General features: G+C 34.2%; 1 protein-coding gene across 1 annotated transcript in view; it reads right to left on the reverse strand.

The window, feature by feature from the left end:
* Positions 1–421: 421 nt before the first annotated feature.
* The window catches only part of LOC122015814 (uridine kinase-like protein 2, chloroplastic), a 41,498-nt gene continuing 25,862 nt past the window's right edge, over positions 422–16,057 (reverse strand). The window contains exons 8-14 of the mRNA XM_042572869.1: positions 15,850–15,933; positions 15,680–15,740; positions 10,295–10,355; positions 9,684–9,777; positions 9,439–9,511; positions 851–933; positions 422–750 (exon numbers count right to left, since the gene is read on the reverse strand). Of these exons, the coding sequence (XP_042428803.1) occupies positions 604–750; positions 851–933; positions 9,439–9,511; positions 9,684–9,777; positions 10,295–10,355; positions 15,680–15,740; positions 15,850–15,933 (603 nt within the window). The 3' untranslated portion in view covers positions 422–603. The remainder of the gene's footprint in view (positions 751–850; positions 934–9,438; positions 9,512–9,683; positions 9,778–10,294; positions 10,356–15,679; positions 15,741–15,849; positions 15,934–16,057) is intronic.

The raw sequence follows: 16,057 nt of genomic DNA on the forward strand, positions 1-16,057 counted from the left end.
TGCACATCATATTCTTCACCTTCATAGTCTTCTTTGTTGAGGAACTCAAAGTCCTGATTGCATCATTTTCTTTCTTGGTCGACACGTCTACCTACCTAGAGAGTTGAGGCCAAAAATTGTTGGTTTTTGTACTCGCTAGCATAGAACACAAACAATCTCGAAGCTAGGGTAGGCAACGAGGATGGTTTAATTGGTTCTATGCTACGATTGCTGAATTCGGTAATTGACTATGGTAGTTGGAGCATTTAGCCATTTCACCTCATTTCTTTCAGCTCTTCAATCCAAGAATACATCTATTCTCTCTTCTCACCACCTATTCCCTTCCCTTCCCTTCCATTCATTACTTCTTTTCCCTCTGATTGCAGGGCTCCCAAGTAAACATAGCATCAAGAACACTTATTTGAGATAAGGAAAATTTGAGTTTTCTAAAACAGGCCCAACAAATCAATTGAAGAGCATGTTTTTGACACCCAAGGAATTACAGTTCAATCTCGCAACATCAAACATCAGATAGGAATCTCAACAATTTGGACATGTTACTAGCATTTATTGTCAAATATATACTCACTTGATCATTCACCAGAAGTGGCTAACGGCAGATGGTTAGTTGTCAGTACCAAAATAACGATCACCGAATTCCCCCAACCCTGGAATCACTCGGAACTCCTCATTCAGAGCTGCATCAATCTCTGAGGTCACTATCTTCACGGAAGGAAACCTTTTACAAACACAGTGAATCCCCTCGGGTGCCTACATCATTTAAGATAAACCCAAATATGATTTGATTAGGATAGTAGCACGTTGGCGAGCGAAGCCATCCATGACTACATGAACAGAGGGAAACGCTCACTGAGATGAGATTGAGGAAAATTATTCGGTTCTCAGGAACTCCTTTTTGAATGAGCAGATCAATAGCATGGTTAGCTGAGTTTCCTGTGCACATCAAAGATAGAAATCTCATTAATTTAGTGAAAAGGTAGAGTGATACAACATGGAGGTTAGAGCAGAACTAGAGTAACAATCTAATCTCACACAGTAAACAAAATCCAAGAGAAATATTATTAAATTGAAAAATGATTAACATTGAAAAATGATTAACATTGAGGTTTGATGTTTCTTTTAAATTCCAACAAAATAAAAAATAAAAAAATATATGCTAAGAAATAAATAATTTCTATACACCTAAAAGGCTTAAGCTCAGTCTTGGAACAAATTTCCCACTCTTTAAATAAAACAATTATAAATCAAAAACTACAATAATTAATTTATTCTCCTAAATAAAAGTGAACAACCAAAATAATTTTTTTTAAAAACATAAATTCGTAATCTGCATTATAAAGTAACTTATAATATTGTTATTACTAGGAATGATATTGCAGGTATTTTGTCTCTTAAATCCTTTCTTCTTGCCCCCATTTGGTTCTTCAAAAAATATTGTTATTACTAGGAATGATATTGCAGGTATTTTGTCTCTTAAATCCTTTCTTCACAATCAGTTTTATACAAAGAATTTAAGAATTTTAAAATATTTCTTGAGAGTTGAGTAACAAGAAGAAAGGAATCTTATCATCTCATAGGAAATATATACTTGACTTATTGACTTATTGTTCGAGACAAAAAAAATAGGTGTTGAACCATGTAGTACTTCAATGGCTCCTTATTTGCAACTCACAAAAGATGATGAATTATTTGAGAATCTTGAGGTATAGAAGGAAGTTGGTTGAAAATTTAAATTATCTTAACTCGTCTAGATATTGCATATTCAATCAATATTGTGAGTTAGTATATAACTTCTCCAACAATTAATCATTGGGCAGCTGTAGAATAAATTTTGTGCTATTTGAAAAGAGCACCTAGACGAGGTATCTTGAATAATAATCATGGACATACTAAGGTTAATGTTTTTTAGATATTAACCGGTAGGATCCAAGGATGATCGAAGATCCATATCGGATTACTATGTCTGTGTTGGGGGAAATTGAGTTTTATGAAAAAGTAAGAAGTAGAATGTTGTCTCACGTTCTAGTGCGGAATCAGAATATAGAACTATGACAAATATTGTGCGTGAGATAACGTGGATACATCATCTTTTGACTAAAGTAGGTCTTAAAACTTCAGCACTAACCTAATGTTCGTGAAAAGATTCATCAAGGTTTGATCTCTACAAAGTATGTGAAGACAAGAGAACAGTTGGAAAATAGTTTCACAAAAGCTTTAAATGGGGTTCGAGTTAATTAACTTTGTAACAAGCTGGCTTGATCAATATTTATGAACCAGTTTGAGGGGGAGTGTTACAGATTATATAAATATAAATAGAAAATATAGGGATATGATTTACCTTAATTATAGGGATATGATTTATCTTAATTGTATGGATTTAATTAAATCTAGATACTCTCTCTATATGTCAGTATATATGTATGAGATTAATGAATAAAATTAATAATATTTTTTTCTTCCAAAATTTCTTAATAGTTACCTTATTTACACTACGTCCTTCGTGTTCTATGAAATGAGAAATCTAAAGTTGCAACCTTTTTACCGTAGAAGCTAATATTATGATTAAATTTTGGTTTTGTATTGTAACTGATAGTTGGCAATATTCAATGATGTTTTTCCCTGAGAGCAACATTATTTAACAATGATATCATTGTAATTTGTGTTTAATAGGATTTTTAAAGACATAACTCATAAAAAGCTCAATTTATGACTTTTCTATTTCTTTGTCGTTTTGTATTTATTTATGTTTTTGGTGTTAAATATTACTCATACACTTTCACTTATTCATTTGTAGAAGTATGAAATTAATTGACAGATTTTCTTTGAAGTCATTGAATATTCTCAACCTAACCTCGTAAAACAAATATGGTCATGATTCATCTGGGTTGACATAGTTCGCCTTCGGTGCATCCCTCCATCTATTTTTATCTGAGCATCTTAAGATTGCCAGTGGTGTGGTTGTTGTACGATATTCTATCAACAAAAACTAGCGGTCTCTAGAAAAGCAATCATATATGTAAATGAACATGCACTATTGGTTAAGTGATTCAAACGTTGAATTAACTACAATAGTGTCACTTTGATATATGAATTTTATTTCAAGAAGGAAGATATATGTGTTATGAGTACTAGAATTACTGAGCTTATTAGGTTTAGTGGGTGAAGTCTCAAATAAAAGTTCTAGATTCTCCAATATATACCTTGTGAACCAAATGCCACACCTTCACTTCTGAGCTCTCCATATGAATCAATGCAGTCTTTTTATTTAGACAATGGATTCTCCCTTATGTTTAGATTTGACCACAATGCTTCAATAATTTGGCAATAACTTAATTTAAGTGTGAATTCGATGATATTCATCGAGTGCAAAGTATCATATAATACAGAGATCGAGTAGGGAACCATGAAGAGTGTAGAATTTGTGGATGGTCAAGTTTGGAGAAGGAATTAAAGACATGTGAACCTTTGTACTGATTGTAATGTTGTATATTGGGTTTAATTTTAAGTGTAGATTGTATCAATGTTGTGATGACCTAGTTAGAGGTCAGACGACCTAGAGCTTAATTTTGTTGAAGTCTTACTATTTTAGGGTGTTGTTACATCGTGTTTGTCAATGATTCAAATACTGCAGAATTAATGTCAGCTCACAATAGGGTATAACATGAATAATAGGATTGTTGGAATGTTTTTAGTTGACTAGGACATATTCCAATCGACTGAAAGAGTATTTAGTCAATTAAAAATGTTTTGTTAGTTCTAACATCCATACTTTAGTCATTCAATCAATGGACTAGGTTGTCAATAGATGGACCGGATTTTCAATTGACTGGAGATGTCTTTTTATATTTTTTTTTTTATCTTTTCCAAGGTGAATATTAGACCAAGACTTATATAAGCCTTTAAAGTTATTTTGAAAACTAGGACTGAACATTAAACACTCATTTATTGTACTATATAAGGTCAAGTGCCTCAAGCATTTTAAGAGCTTAGGCATGCATATCAAACGAGGAAGAGGAATACCAAAAAAGATTTGATTAGCAATAATTAAATTAGATAAAATTTATTTAAATATAAATGATGATATAGTAGGAGATAGAGCCCGATGGCGTATAAGGATCCATATAACAAATCCCACCTAGCAGGATAAGACTTGATTGTGGTTGCTGTGGTAGGCATGCAACTTTCTAAGCTTCAATTCTTTCAAGCTCTTTAGTAACCTTTTCTCTCCCTTGTGCTTTTATTTCAAAGGAGACATAATGAGGGTTGGTGTAATCATATCCTAAGAGACTTATCTTATAACTTAAGGGGGAGATTATTGGTACAGTCATAATCAAAGTATTGGTGGTTTTGATATAGTTAACCAAAAATTTAAGTTAGACTTAATCTATACTATATTAAAGAGTGTCAAGTATGAAGGTGCAAGAACTTGACAAGAACTATAGTAAGAGATCGAAAAACTCCAAGTGAGTCAAAGTAGAAGAAAATTTAGCAAAGAAAAAGTCAAAGACGTGGTTGGTATATATGAGAGAAGTTCAAAAGGAGTTGACAGAAATCCAAGAGGTGTTTGGTAGATAAAGAAGTCTCAAAGGAGTCAACTTGAAGTGAACTCTTGGCATGTTGATGGTGGAGGAGTTAGCTCTTGATTCAACAATTGTCGAAAAAGATATGAATGCCTATGAAGATGTTGGTTCCAAGGTTTTACATTTGAATCATGCCAAAGTTTCATATTTTGACTGGAACAATATTGTTTCAGTACCGTGCCAATCTTTCAAGCAATGGTGTGGGTGGAGAATTAGAGGGGGAAGGAAAAAGGAGATGAAAAAGGGCAAGATGAGGAAACAACTATATACCTAAGCTTGGATTTTGTCTACCATTTAAAATAGTACAGTTTTTGTATTGTAGAGGAACAAGTTACAAAACATAACAAACACTATTTCAATTTATTTTGACATATTTTATTGCATGTTCAAGGGTATCAAACGTCAATACAACATTATATTCAACGAACATGATTAACACAATGGCACAAGATGGGTTACCTGTACTGAGTACCATCAAGTTTCGGCAATTTATTAGAATGATTCTCCTTTCGAACATACCACCCCTAGTATGGTACGAAATTTCAAACCATAATTAGTTTTATGATTCAAAGATCGGGATCGACTCGAGGGAGGAGTTAATATGAAGACTCATGAGATGAGTAATGATGAGTGAATATTATTTTGGGTATTTTAGATAGAATTTTTCTACTTTAGCATGCATTCAACCAGAGAATAGTGTTTCTAGGTTAATGTTGATGAATAAGTTCAAAATTTAGCAAATTTGATCCACTGACAGCTCTCGGTAATCAACTGTAAATTGGTTGTTTGCAAATAGGAACACTCTTTGAGTTAATTGTACTTAATTCAATAATTGAAATAGCTTGAATTGGCTGCCTAGTTGATTGTGTTACGTTTTTGTGCTAAGTTAACCAGAATGGTAGTAAGTCGAATCAAGACTTTATCTTCATGGGATAGTATTTGTGGCTACAAAATCTGAGTTGATTGGGATGATCAGAGTTGACTAAACTGTGTCAACAGTGAAAAGGTCATATCGATATTGACTAGAGATTGAACCGACTAAGTTAGAATCATTATGAGAAAAGGTCAAATAATTATACAAATAAATCGACTAACAAAAATTAGAGTTGACTAATAAAGAGTTGAATTAAGTGATAAAGGTTACGGTTTAATAATTAGACTGGTGAAAAGTATGAGTCGACTGAAGACAAAGTCATTGAACTTAAAGGTGATAATTATCTAATTAAGTAGATGACATTTTAAATTGACTAAGGAAGATTGAGCCAACTGGATAGGATAAGGAAGTCATTAGGGATAAGGTTTAAAATTGGCATTTCAATTGACTAACATGTAAATTTAAGTCAATTGAATCCCTACAGACTAAGGAATGTGACTTTGAAAAAAAATTCAATTCACAGCTCTTGACTAGCATTCCTCTCTCTATTCTTAGAGTTCAAAAGTGCTCTCAACTACCTTAAAGAGGATAATCTAAAAGGTTTACTTTTATTATTTAAAATAGTATTTATCTTTTGTTCTTTCATTTTCTATCATTTTGTAAAAAAGAAAAGTAATTTTTTGTACAAGGCTTCTCCACCTCTTAGAAGGAGAAATTATTTTGTGCAGGGAATTTTGAGGGGTGACTCACTTTAAGTCATAGGTCGTGGTCCAACGATGTTAAAATATCATGTTAGCATTAATTAATTGTCTTTATTTTTCCATCATATAATTGTTAATATTGATTGCTAACATTTGATTACACCTCTCAATTGCAAGAGCAAAAATAAAAGATTTTCAAATTTTAGGTTGTTGCTATTTACCCCCTTTAGCCGCATTGGTCCTAACAAAAGTAGCAGCAGAGCAAACTACTCTTTTAAGTTGTTCAAAATTGAGATGGCACTATAAGAAGGAAACAACATGACCACCTTTTTTTTGAATATTTTCTCATGACAAAGCTCAAGAACTAGATCAATGTCAACAATGATTTGGAAATTCTAATTGATAAACTTGGAGAACCCCTATGTTACAAGTTGTGGAACAACCAAGTTAAAGAGGTGGTTCAAGAAAATACAAAGACGACCATAATCTTGCAATGTGGTATATTGCCAGATCAACTAAGCAAGGTCGATCCCTTCTCAAGTGTAAAGAAATTAGTGATAAATACCCAAGCATCATAAATGTTTGTCAGACTCTCATATAGCCAAGCAGGATCTTTTAATGGGTCAATTACAAGGATTCTAGATCAAGTACAAAGAACCAGTCAACCAAATACATGACCCATTTAAGGGAATCATCAAAGGACACCATGCCATAGTTTGTAGAATCGCGATCCTACGCAGAATCAATTTAGGGTCAAGATCAGATCGGTCGAGATCGGATCGTAAAATCGTACAATCCTACCAAAAGCCCTTAAAATCTTATCATACATAATTAATAATTAGAAAAAATAACTTAAAAACTGATTGACATATAAATAGATAACTAATTTTGCATATATATGCAATCATTACACTCAACACCTCATATGACATTGCTACATGTATAAATTTAAATTAACTAGTAATTTAACTACCATTCTCGCACACAAATAATATTTATATTTTCATATCATAAAATAAAAGAATATAAAATTTTTATTAACACAATAATAATAACACATTCAATCTCAAAAATATTTCCTTGGTTTATAAAATGATCCAATTTAAAGGCCAACAACGTACATAACAGAAGCTATTGAATCCTTTGATTCAAATATGAATGTCGGAAATAATCTTCTGGTTAATGCCACAATACTAGACAATAGACATCCAAAAACTCATCATTTTAGGGAAAAGAAATGACAAAAAACTAACTCAAAAATAATTAAACATATGTTTAAATAATTTAAAACCCTAACAAGATAAAAAAAAAAGATAATAAAAAAAGATAAAATCTTCTGGGCCTTCGAAAATAATTTAAATGATATTTTTTGGGTTTGAAATAGGATGGTTAAAGATAAACTTTGAACTTTATTAAAGATATATGAATGAGCTTTGATTTGATATATTATAGGCTCCGTGGTTCAATCCAAGTCAAAAGTTATGACCTCTCAAAGTCTCCACCGATCCTGCTCCGATTCTGCTTTGATCCTGTTACGATCCTACCGATTCTGTTCCGATCCTACCGATCTTGCTGTGATCCTACTGCAAAAATCGATTCTACACGATCCTAGATCGATTTGTGCTTCTGGATCGAAGGATCGTACTATCCTACGATCCAAGATCGTGATTTTACAAACATGGCTCCATGCAATAGGTGAGCATGTCAACAATTGAGGCAAAATGAGCATGTAAAAGTTTTTCCAAAACGCTGCTTTGGAAATCTATGGTTGTTACATACATGAAATAGAGATATAAGAAATAGATGATTTTTTTAAAACTAATGATAAATCCCAAGACACTTATGATGTTATGGCTCAATTTCATATTGCATGCTGTATTAGTTTACAAGAAGAATATAAATAGCAGCGAAAATCAAGAAGATTGAAGCCGGCACACTGGTGGAAGACTCTCGATTTACTTGGTTCACAACCCCCAAAGATTATTATGTCCATCACCTATGCACCCTTGGTCCACTACTTTTCTCCTCTTCAGTAAATCACAGAAAGTGGAGAAACCTCTTATAATCAGTTAAGTGGATACAACAATAGAAGAGTAGTGAAAGTTAAAACAATAGAGCTTGGGCGTGATTTTTCTGATCAAGACTTATCCTTCTCGCAAAGCCCCTTTTATAGCCTTCAACTCGAATATGTTCGTTGGCTAATCTGGTGACCATCAGTCAATTGTCTGTCACCACTAGTCGATTGATCTTCAAATTTTATCTACATTGTGTTGTTGATTTTTCCATCTTCGGCTCCATTTCAAACGGTAGCGACAGTCAACTAGACTATGGTCGCGGTAGCCACAGTCGACTGGACTGACCCATTAGTCGACTGCTCTTTATCCAATTGACTGCTGCAATCAATTCCTAAACTTATTGTGCTTCTTCAATGGACACCAATCGTCTGCGATAGCCAACAATTGAACATTCTATCCAATTTGTTATAATCTTGTCATATGTAGTCGACTCCTTCAATAGACTGTCACAAACTTAATACCCTAATCAGCTTGAACTTAACTTGGGGTATTACCAGTTGACTGGAACTTATCCATCAGTCAACTAATACACCCTTAATACCCCAACTAGACAAAGCTTGAGGTATAAACCACCGGCTTACCCATTATTTGACCCACTTCGACTAGTTTTAAGGTCGGCTCCACCTAATACACTTGTCTATCTTTTGACCCAAGTGTACAGTGCACTCACTCATCTGACATGGAGTACCTTCTAGCCGTGAGACCTTCTATCGCCAAGATGCGTCCCTCGGATGCTTTGAGCATGTGGCTCCACCTTAGTCATCCTTTTTGCCTTTGATTGCATATGTTTTCTCCTCGACTGACCATGCTCCAATGCTACTTCTCCAGTGGTCTCTCGGATGCACCATCTTTCTCCGATCTTATGGACCTTGAGCCATTAGAGTCTTCAACACCTGTGTACACTGTACAACTTAGCAAACACATTAGATCACCACAAAAACTAACCTAAACCCTTTATCAATATCATCAAAACCTTCAAGACAAGGAATGAGAGTCCTAACAAGTATAATCCAATAAGGTTAAAAAAGGCAACAGCTGGATTCCAATTGTTTCTCAATAATTCAAAATAAAGTATGTCCAAGGACAACAAAGATTATAGAACCTAATCAAAAAAGCAATTGATAACATACAGGAAAAAAAGAGCCTGGTAAATAAATGAGAATCTTAAAAGTGTACTGGAAGGTTTATTTGTACCAACTAACACTGACCTGTGCCAAGAACAGGATCCAAAAGTAGAACATGACGTTCTGAGATATCCTTGGGTAGCTTCTCATAAATGAGCTGAGTATAATGAAGCATAGAAGATACAGATAAAACAATACCAGTTAATAAGATGTTGCTCCACAAGTATTATTAAAAGAATAATGTTTCAACCAAACCTGTAAAAAGCTCATAGCTAAAGTATTTATTTACGCAAGTGTTTAACTAAATAGAGCACATTCCCAAAACCAACCTGTTTACCATCATCTCCAACCCGGTGAATGAGAATCTTGCCAATTTTTATCCCCTTGCAACACGCCCTTAATGCATTTTCCATACTTTCACCACTGCATCCAATGAAAAACAGTCTTAGCTAAACAATATAGAACTGCTCGCTCCTAAAAACTTCAAAATCGTGTCTTGCATTCAGTCAAAATATTTTATTTCTTGGGAAGTTGAGAATCATGTAGGAGATACATGATAAGATTAGGTATGATGACAAAAGGACAGTAGAAAATAAGATAACCAATGTGATTAAAAAAAGGCAGCCCGGTATACGAAGCCTCCGCCATGCGAGGTCCCGGGGAAGGATCCATTGTACGCAACCTTACCCTACTTTTTGCAAGAGGCTGTTTCCAGGATTCGAACCCGTGACCTTTTGGTCACATGGCAACAACTTTACTATTGCACCAAGGCTCCCCTTCAACCAATGTGATTAAAGAATGACAAAATAACTAATGATACAAAGTTCAAAGGATTAATAGGAAATGGGCTAGCAAAGACAGGCTCCCAAGGAAAAAAAAGTGTTACCTAAATGTTTATTCCATGATATTGTTAACTAGACATACTTGATTCATGTCTCACCTTCGGACAATTGACACTCCACATAGTTTCTTGCAAAAGTCAACTCCCATATACACAGATCCTAGAGAAACAATATAGTGAGATTATAAAATAACAAACACAAATATCCATATGCATATACAACAAAATTGAAATCCATGCAAGTAATATAGCATGCATAAAAAGAAAAATATTGCATACAAGGTTTCTATAGTTCTTTTGATAACTCTATTATCTTATAGAGATTCTATAGTTAATATAACTGTTGTTGAGGATCTAGTTGTCCTATTGTAAACATATAAGGGTGTAACTATAAAATTGTAATGAGCATATATACATTTAAGTAGAGAGGGACTACCTAGGTTGACCTAGAATAATTTCCCTGCTAGCATTATATTACAGACAACTCCTGTTCACAATTGATTTCTCCCTTTCATCCCACCATCTGTCTTACCTCTTCCGAGTGCGTCCACTTGATGAGTGGCTCAAGAATCATGACTTTCCAACTCATACTCGCTCCTAATCAGAAATTTAGCAGCATGCTCATCTTCCGAAGTCTTACGCGATACAATGAATGACTCAACATTCGGAATGGGAGCTGCTTTTTGTTTCTCACATTTTCTTGCTAGCAGTTTGTGCCTTCTGCCACAACTGACATAGTTGAGTTGTTCTCCACTACTAGCGCATGCTCTCTAGATCTGGAGTCAATATCAATTCAATTGCTCGTCTCCATGCCTCTTCCACTTTGGCTAAATCTCACAACAACCATTTCTCCTTTGCATTTAGTCAGTCTAAGGATCAATCTACCTCTCATGCGAATCCCTAAATAGAGGGATTAGTGGCACAACTAGATGGGCAAATAGCCGGAAGTTTAAAAATACAAAATTGACTACTTTTGCAAAACAAGGTTCAAACAAACTTAGCTCCACAGAAATAAAATAATGAAAACGCAAACAATATATTTAATGTGCCTTGCCTACTACACCACCTACCAACTCATTAGGTGAGTACTCCTTATACAGGAATCTTTCTTTTTTAAAAGACATATGCAATTAAAAACACGAAAGAAATTAAATGAAGGAGAAACATGGAAAGAGCTTAAAGATAAAGATATTAGACTCTTGGGGTTTCAAATAAAGCACTTAGAAACTATAAAAATGACTAGAGAATGAGTATCTTGAGAGGTGAGTATTCTGGGGGTGGAATGACTAGAGAATGAGTATTCTAAGAGGTAAGAGTGTTTTTTCTCAAGATCCCCTTAGCTATTCTATTTATAGCCTTCAAATTGAGCTTCACACAACTATTTGTTGACTCAAATGTTCTCTAGTCAATTGAAATATTGATCATGTAAGCCTCACTTGACATCAAGCTATCCATCAAAAAAATATTTCCATAAGTTGATTCAAGACCTTTTCTATTAACTCAATTCAAATAGAGAGCACACTATTTTCAGCAATCAACTATCCACTCAACACAAGTCACTTTAGTCAACTAACCTTGCTTTTAGTCCACTCAAGCTGAAACAAAACCCTTTTGTTAATGAGTATAATATATATAGTCAACTCAACTATTTAGTTGATTGAAACATGCCTTCAATCAATTGAATTTTCGCGAGGATCACTTGTTGCATGGCCCATAGGTAGGCCTCTACCCAAAAAAACAAATAAAAGATGAGAAACAAGCAACCTTAGTCCCATGATGTCACAACCCTTGACCACAACACTTTCTTTTCATTTTGCATCCCTCCCAAGTTTTCTAGACTTGTTGGGCTAGCATCAATCAAACGAAAGTTATTCACCATTAATGAATTGAATTGTTGTGAGTCGTTATCAAAACTTCTTGTTCCGCCTTCTAATAATGTCTCTATTTGAATTTGTTTGGCGTAGCATCAGTCAACTAGTCATAGGCGTCAGTGGACTACTCCATCAGCTAACACCTGAATAGTAACATTTTGTTTGTTTGCTCCATGACTAGAGTCAACTACCTAGTCAACTTCTATATCAGTTGATTGAACCAAAACCACAATCCTTAAATAAACTTTAGAGTTGAGTTTCCATTAGTTGACGCACTCACTAGTCAATTGGATTTGCTTCCTCGTCTATATTTTCGATTATGATGATTCTAATGATCGAGTCTCTCCTAGGTTTAGAACTACCCTCACTTGAGTGCATCCGTGCATGTACTCTCAACTCCTAGCTCACTATACAATTGTGTCGACCAAAAAGCTATTTTCACTCCTCCTGTCATCCTTCACGTTTTGCTTATGTAGTCCGCTTCCTAAGCGCAATTGCACCATATTCCTCATCTTATGGTTCCTCTATTATATTATTGAAAATTTCAAAGGGCCAAATACAATTTCAAAAAGTATTTAGACCTTTTTGCAAAAACGCAAAAGTAAGAACCCTCCCCCCTTCCGGTGCATGTGAGTTTTTTTTTCATTTCCCTAACTCCAACTTCCTTCCCCACCCAAATCCTAAAACTTCTCTCACACCTGACACCACAGTTATCATCCCAAGTCGACGCTGCCATCCTACCTCCCAAGGTTGTCGTTCCGCCTCATGACACCATTGTGCACCTTTGCGACGCCATCATCCCGCCTTACGATACTGCCACTTGTACTGCCTTTTATCATAAAATCTTCCAGCAAAGGGAGCAATAAGTAAAACTCCTCATCCGGCCGCACTACTACCTCGCATTACTGCCACCTCACATTAGCTCTTGATTGAATTTTTCAAGGAGAGAGAGAGAGAGAGCGCAAAGGGCACGACTTGGACCCTTTGACTGATTTAGGTGGAGGTTCTTCTTGCTTGTTTCCCCTATAACCAACTTGTGCATGACTAAATATACAACATGAATGATATTATATAATCGCAATAATTTAAAACAAAAAAAGGGAAACCCTTTACAAATTGTTTGATCATGAAATAGGGAATAGATAAATAAATTGTAGTGTGTGTTCTTTCGTCTCTAAAAAATTAATTTAGTGCATGATTGATATAAAAAAATCCTAGTTTTAAAATTATGCCTATATTAGGAGAACACTAAGGATAAATTCTTTGAACTTTAAATTATACCTTTGCTAAAAAAAAAAAATCCTAGTTTTAAAATTATGCCTATATTAGGAGAACACTAAGGATAAATTCTTTGAACTTTAAATTATACCTTTGTTAAAAAAAAATTATTGCAAACTCATATTTACTTCTATTGCTTGATAATGTCTTTTACGTTTGCTTGCTTTTATATTATAATTGTCTATCTAATTATTATTGTCTTTTTAAAATTTTATTAATTAATTTCCAATAGACAACTTAAAATTTAGAACATAGGGAAACTTAGAGGAGTCCCTTTAAAGAAATTTGAACCATCATGAGAAATATAAATGAACAAATCATATAATTAATTATATCGAACTAGTCACATACAACTGAATAATGCGAGAGAACTTCAACTCTGCACTCATAAGAAGTTCTGTAATTTCTCAATTAAATTAACAAGGAAATGGATGTAATTCCTGTACTAGAGATCTACAATTCTATAATTTATAAGAGTTGCAAATTCCTCAAGTTAAAATGAAAATTTAATAAATTTTCAAAATTGTATAACATTGACTCCATGCTCTGAAGGAGTTGCGTGAATGTATATAGTGAATTAATAAAATAAAAAAAAATAACTAAATTGTAAATCTTTAGCTTTGCGCTAAAAAAAAGACTTAAATATTTTTGCTCATCCATAGGCTTCATCCATATTTTATGGGATGCTTTACTCAGTGGGTGGATTGCAGATCATTTACTTATTTGAGGTGCATTTCAGTGGTATATATGTGTGTATATATGCATACACATGATGCATTTCATTATAAGTCGATTGTGGATCATTTAATTTTATATATGATGCATCCTTTTCGGGTGAATAATGGATCATTCATCCTTATCTCACATTTATGCATGATGTGTTCTCCATTAAGATGGATTGCAAGTCATTCACTTATTCATATACGACACATCTTTTGATTGTAGGTCATTCACCCACTTAATAAATTACGTTGATTCTCGAATAAAGTAGAATCGATGAAATTAATTAAGAAGCAAATGGACAAATAATAACGATAAAAGAGTAATAATTAAATGCTGCTTAAGAACAAGAAAAATAGAAGCTATAATTTGTTGTTGCCTTATATAATTTTATTTCATGTACTTTTTTTTTCCACTTTGTACTATGTGCTCACTCCCCCTTTTCCTTTGGCCTTTAGATTTGCAAACTTGAGGCAATATCCGAGGTTAGACACTATTACAGGCTGGTCTTACTCTGAGATGCCTAGCGATAGTATTGAAAATGGTTTCTATTATAGCCCAATCAATTTATTTTCTTTGATATTTAATGCACGGATTTTTTACTTTATCCATTTTGATGTTTTGGTACTTTGGTGTATTTGTTTCATTGTAAGCATGAGTCTACTTTTGTCACTCGTGAGTATAGGAGGGTCATTATTTTGTTTTTTATATTATTAATAAATTGTTAAGTCTTCATGTGTATTATAACTTGGTGCAACCTTAGGCGTATTACTTGTGGTTTTAATACAGTAATGGATACTATCCGAGTAGGGATGTTATTCCTTATATAGGGATGGAAGCCTTCGGGTTGTGACACCCTCAAATATCATATGCGACCCTTCTTTGATCTCCACAAACCTCAAGCCACTGGGTAACCAAGACTTTGATTGTGCCAAGTAGTGTCCATGTCCAAGTTCAACATAACTCAAACTACACATTAAGCACAACCACAAGTCCCGGCTTAAACTCCACCTAAACATCAAAACCTAAGGTTAAACGTGATCACTTAAGGAACGATTACACCATTTTTCAAATCCTTTTCATTGTTTGGCAATATGTTTGAGTTAGGTAAATAATGCATGAAAATATAGGAGCTAAGCTAGCGTCCCTTGCCCTTGTGCTCCCTCTAGCTAGGAATTTTAAATTCAAAAATCCTTCTCCCCCTAAACAAGAAGGAAATTTTCTTAACTTAAACCCACATTCTTCTCAAATTTTTATCAATAAGGAAATTAAGTCTCCTAACTTAAAGATTGTACCACAAGCCTATCACAATTGGTATCACTGCAACTATATCAGCATGGGTGGGATAATGACATTCACCCATGGCAACATATTCTCAATATCAATCAACTACCAAAATCATACGTTTCGACTTTGTCGGTTGATCCTAAGTGACACTTGTAAGCATGGCATTGTATATATGGTTTAGTGACTTTTCAATGAATTCACTTATATATCATACAAAATCACCTAGGATAAGTAATTAAGTAAACTGGGTCAAATGTTCTAGAATGTTTAATCAGATTGAACAGGTTCAAAACAATAAAGCAGCTATTCTTGTAGAGTTCTAAAGTACCTGTTGGTGTGACCACCTGCTTCTCAGTGAATGGCAAATGGCCAAGACCATGCTCCACAACCTGACAAATATTCTTTTGTATTATAAGAGTGCTAATGTTTCCTGCTATGAACTCAACATAACACTGGATTCATTGAAATAGCTTAAAATGGAAAGTATGCAAAGTTTACCAGACGTATGACGCGATCAGAATAGAAGACAAAATCAGGTGTCGTTATTTCCCTATCACGAATAAGTGTATGCATTCCTCGTATCTGTTAAAATAAGCTTAGGAAGCATTGTATATATTATAATGTCATGACAGGCTAAAAGAGAAAGTCACGACATCTGCTCAATGCAACAAATATTTGGGTAAAGCAGATGAAGAAAGATAGTCAC

This window comes from Zingiber officinale, chromosome 8B (assembly GCF_018446385.1).
Source record: "Zingiber officinale cultivar Zhangliang chromosome 8B, Zo_v1.1, whole genome shotgun sequence".
NCBI lineage: Eukaryota > Viridiplantae > Streptophyta > Magnoliopsida > Zingiberales > Zingiberaceae > Zingiber > Zingiber officinale.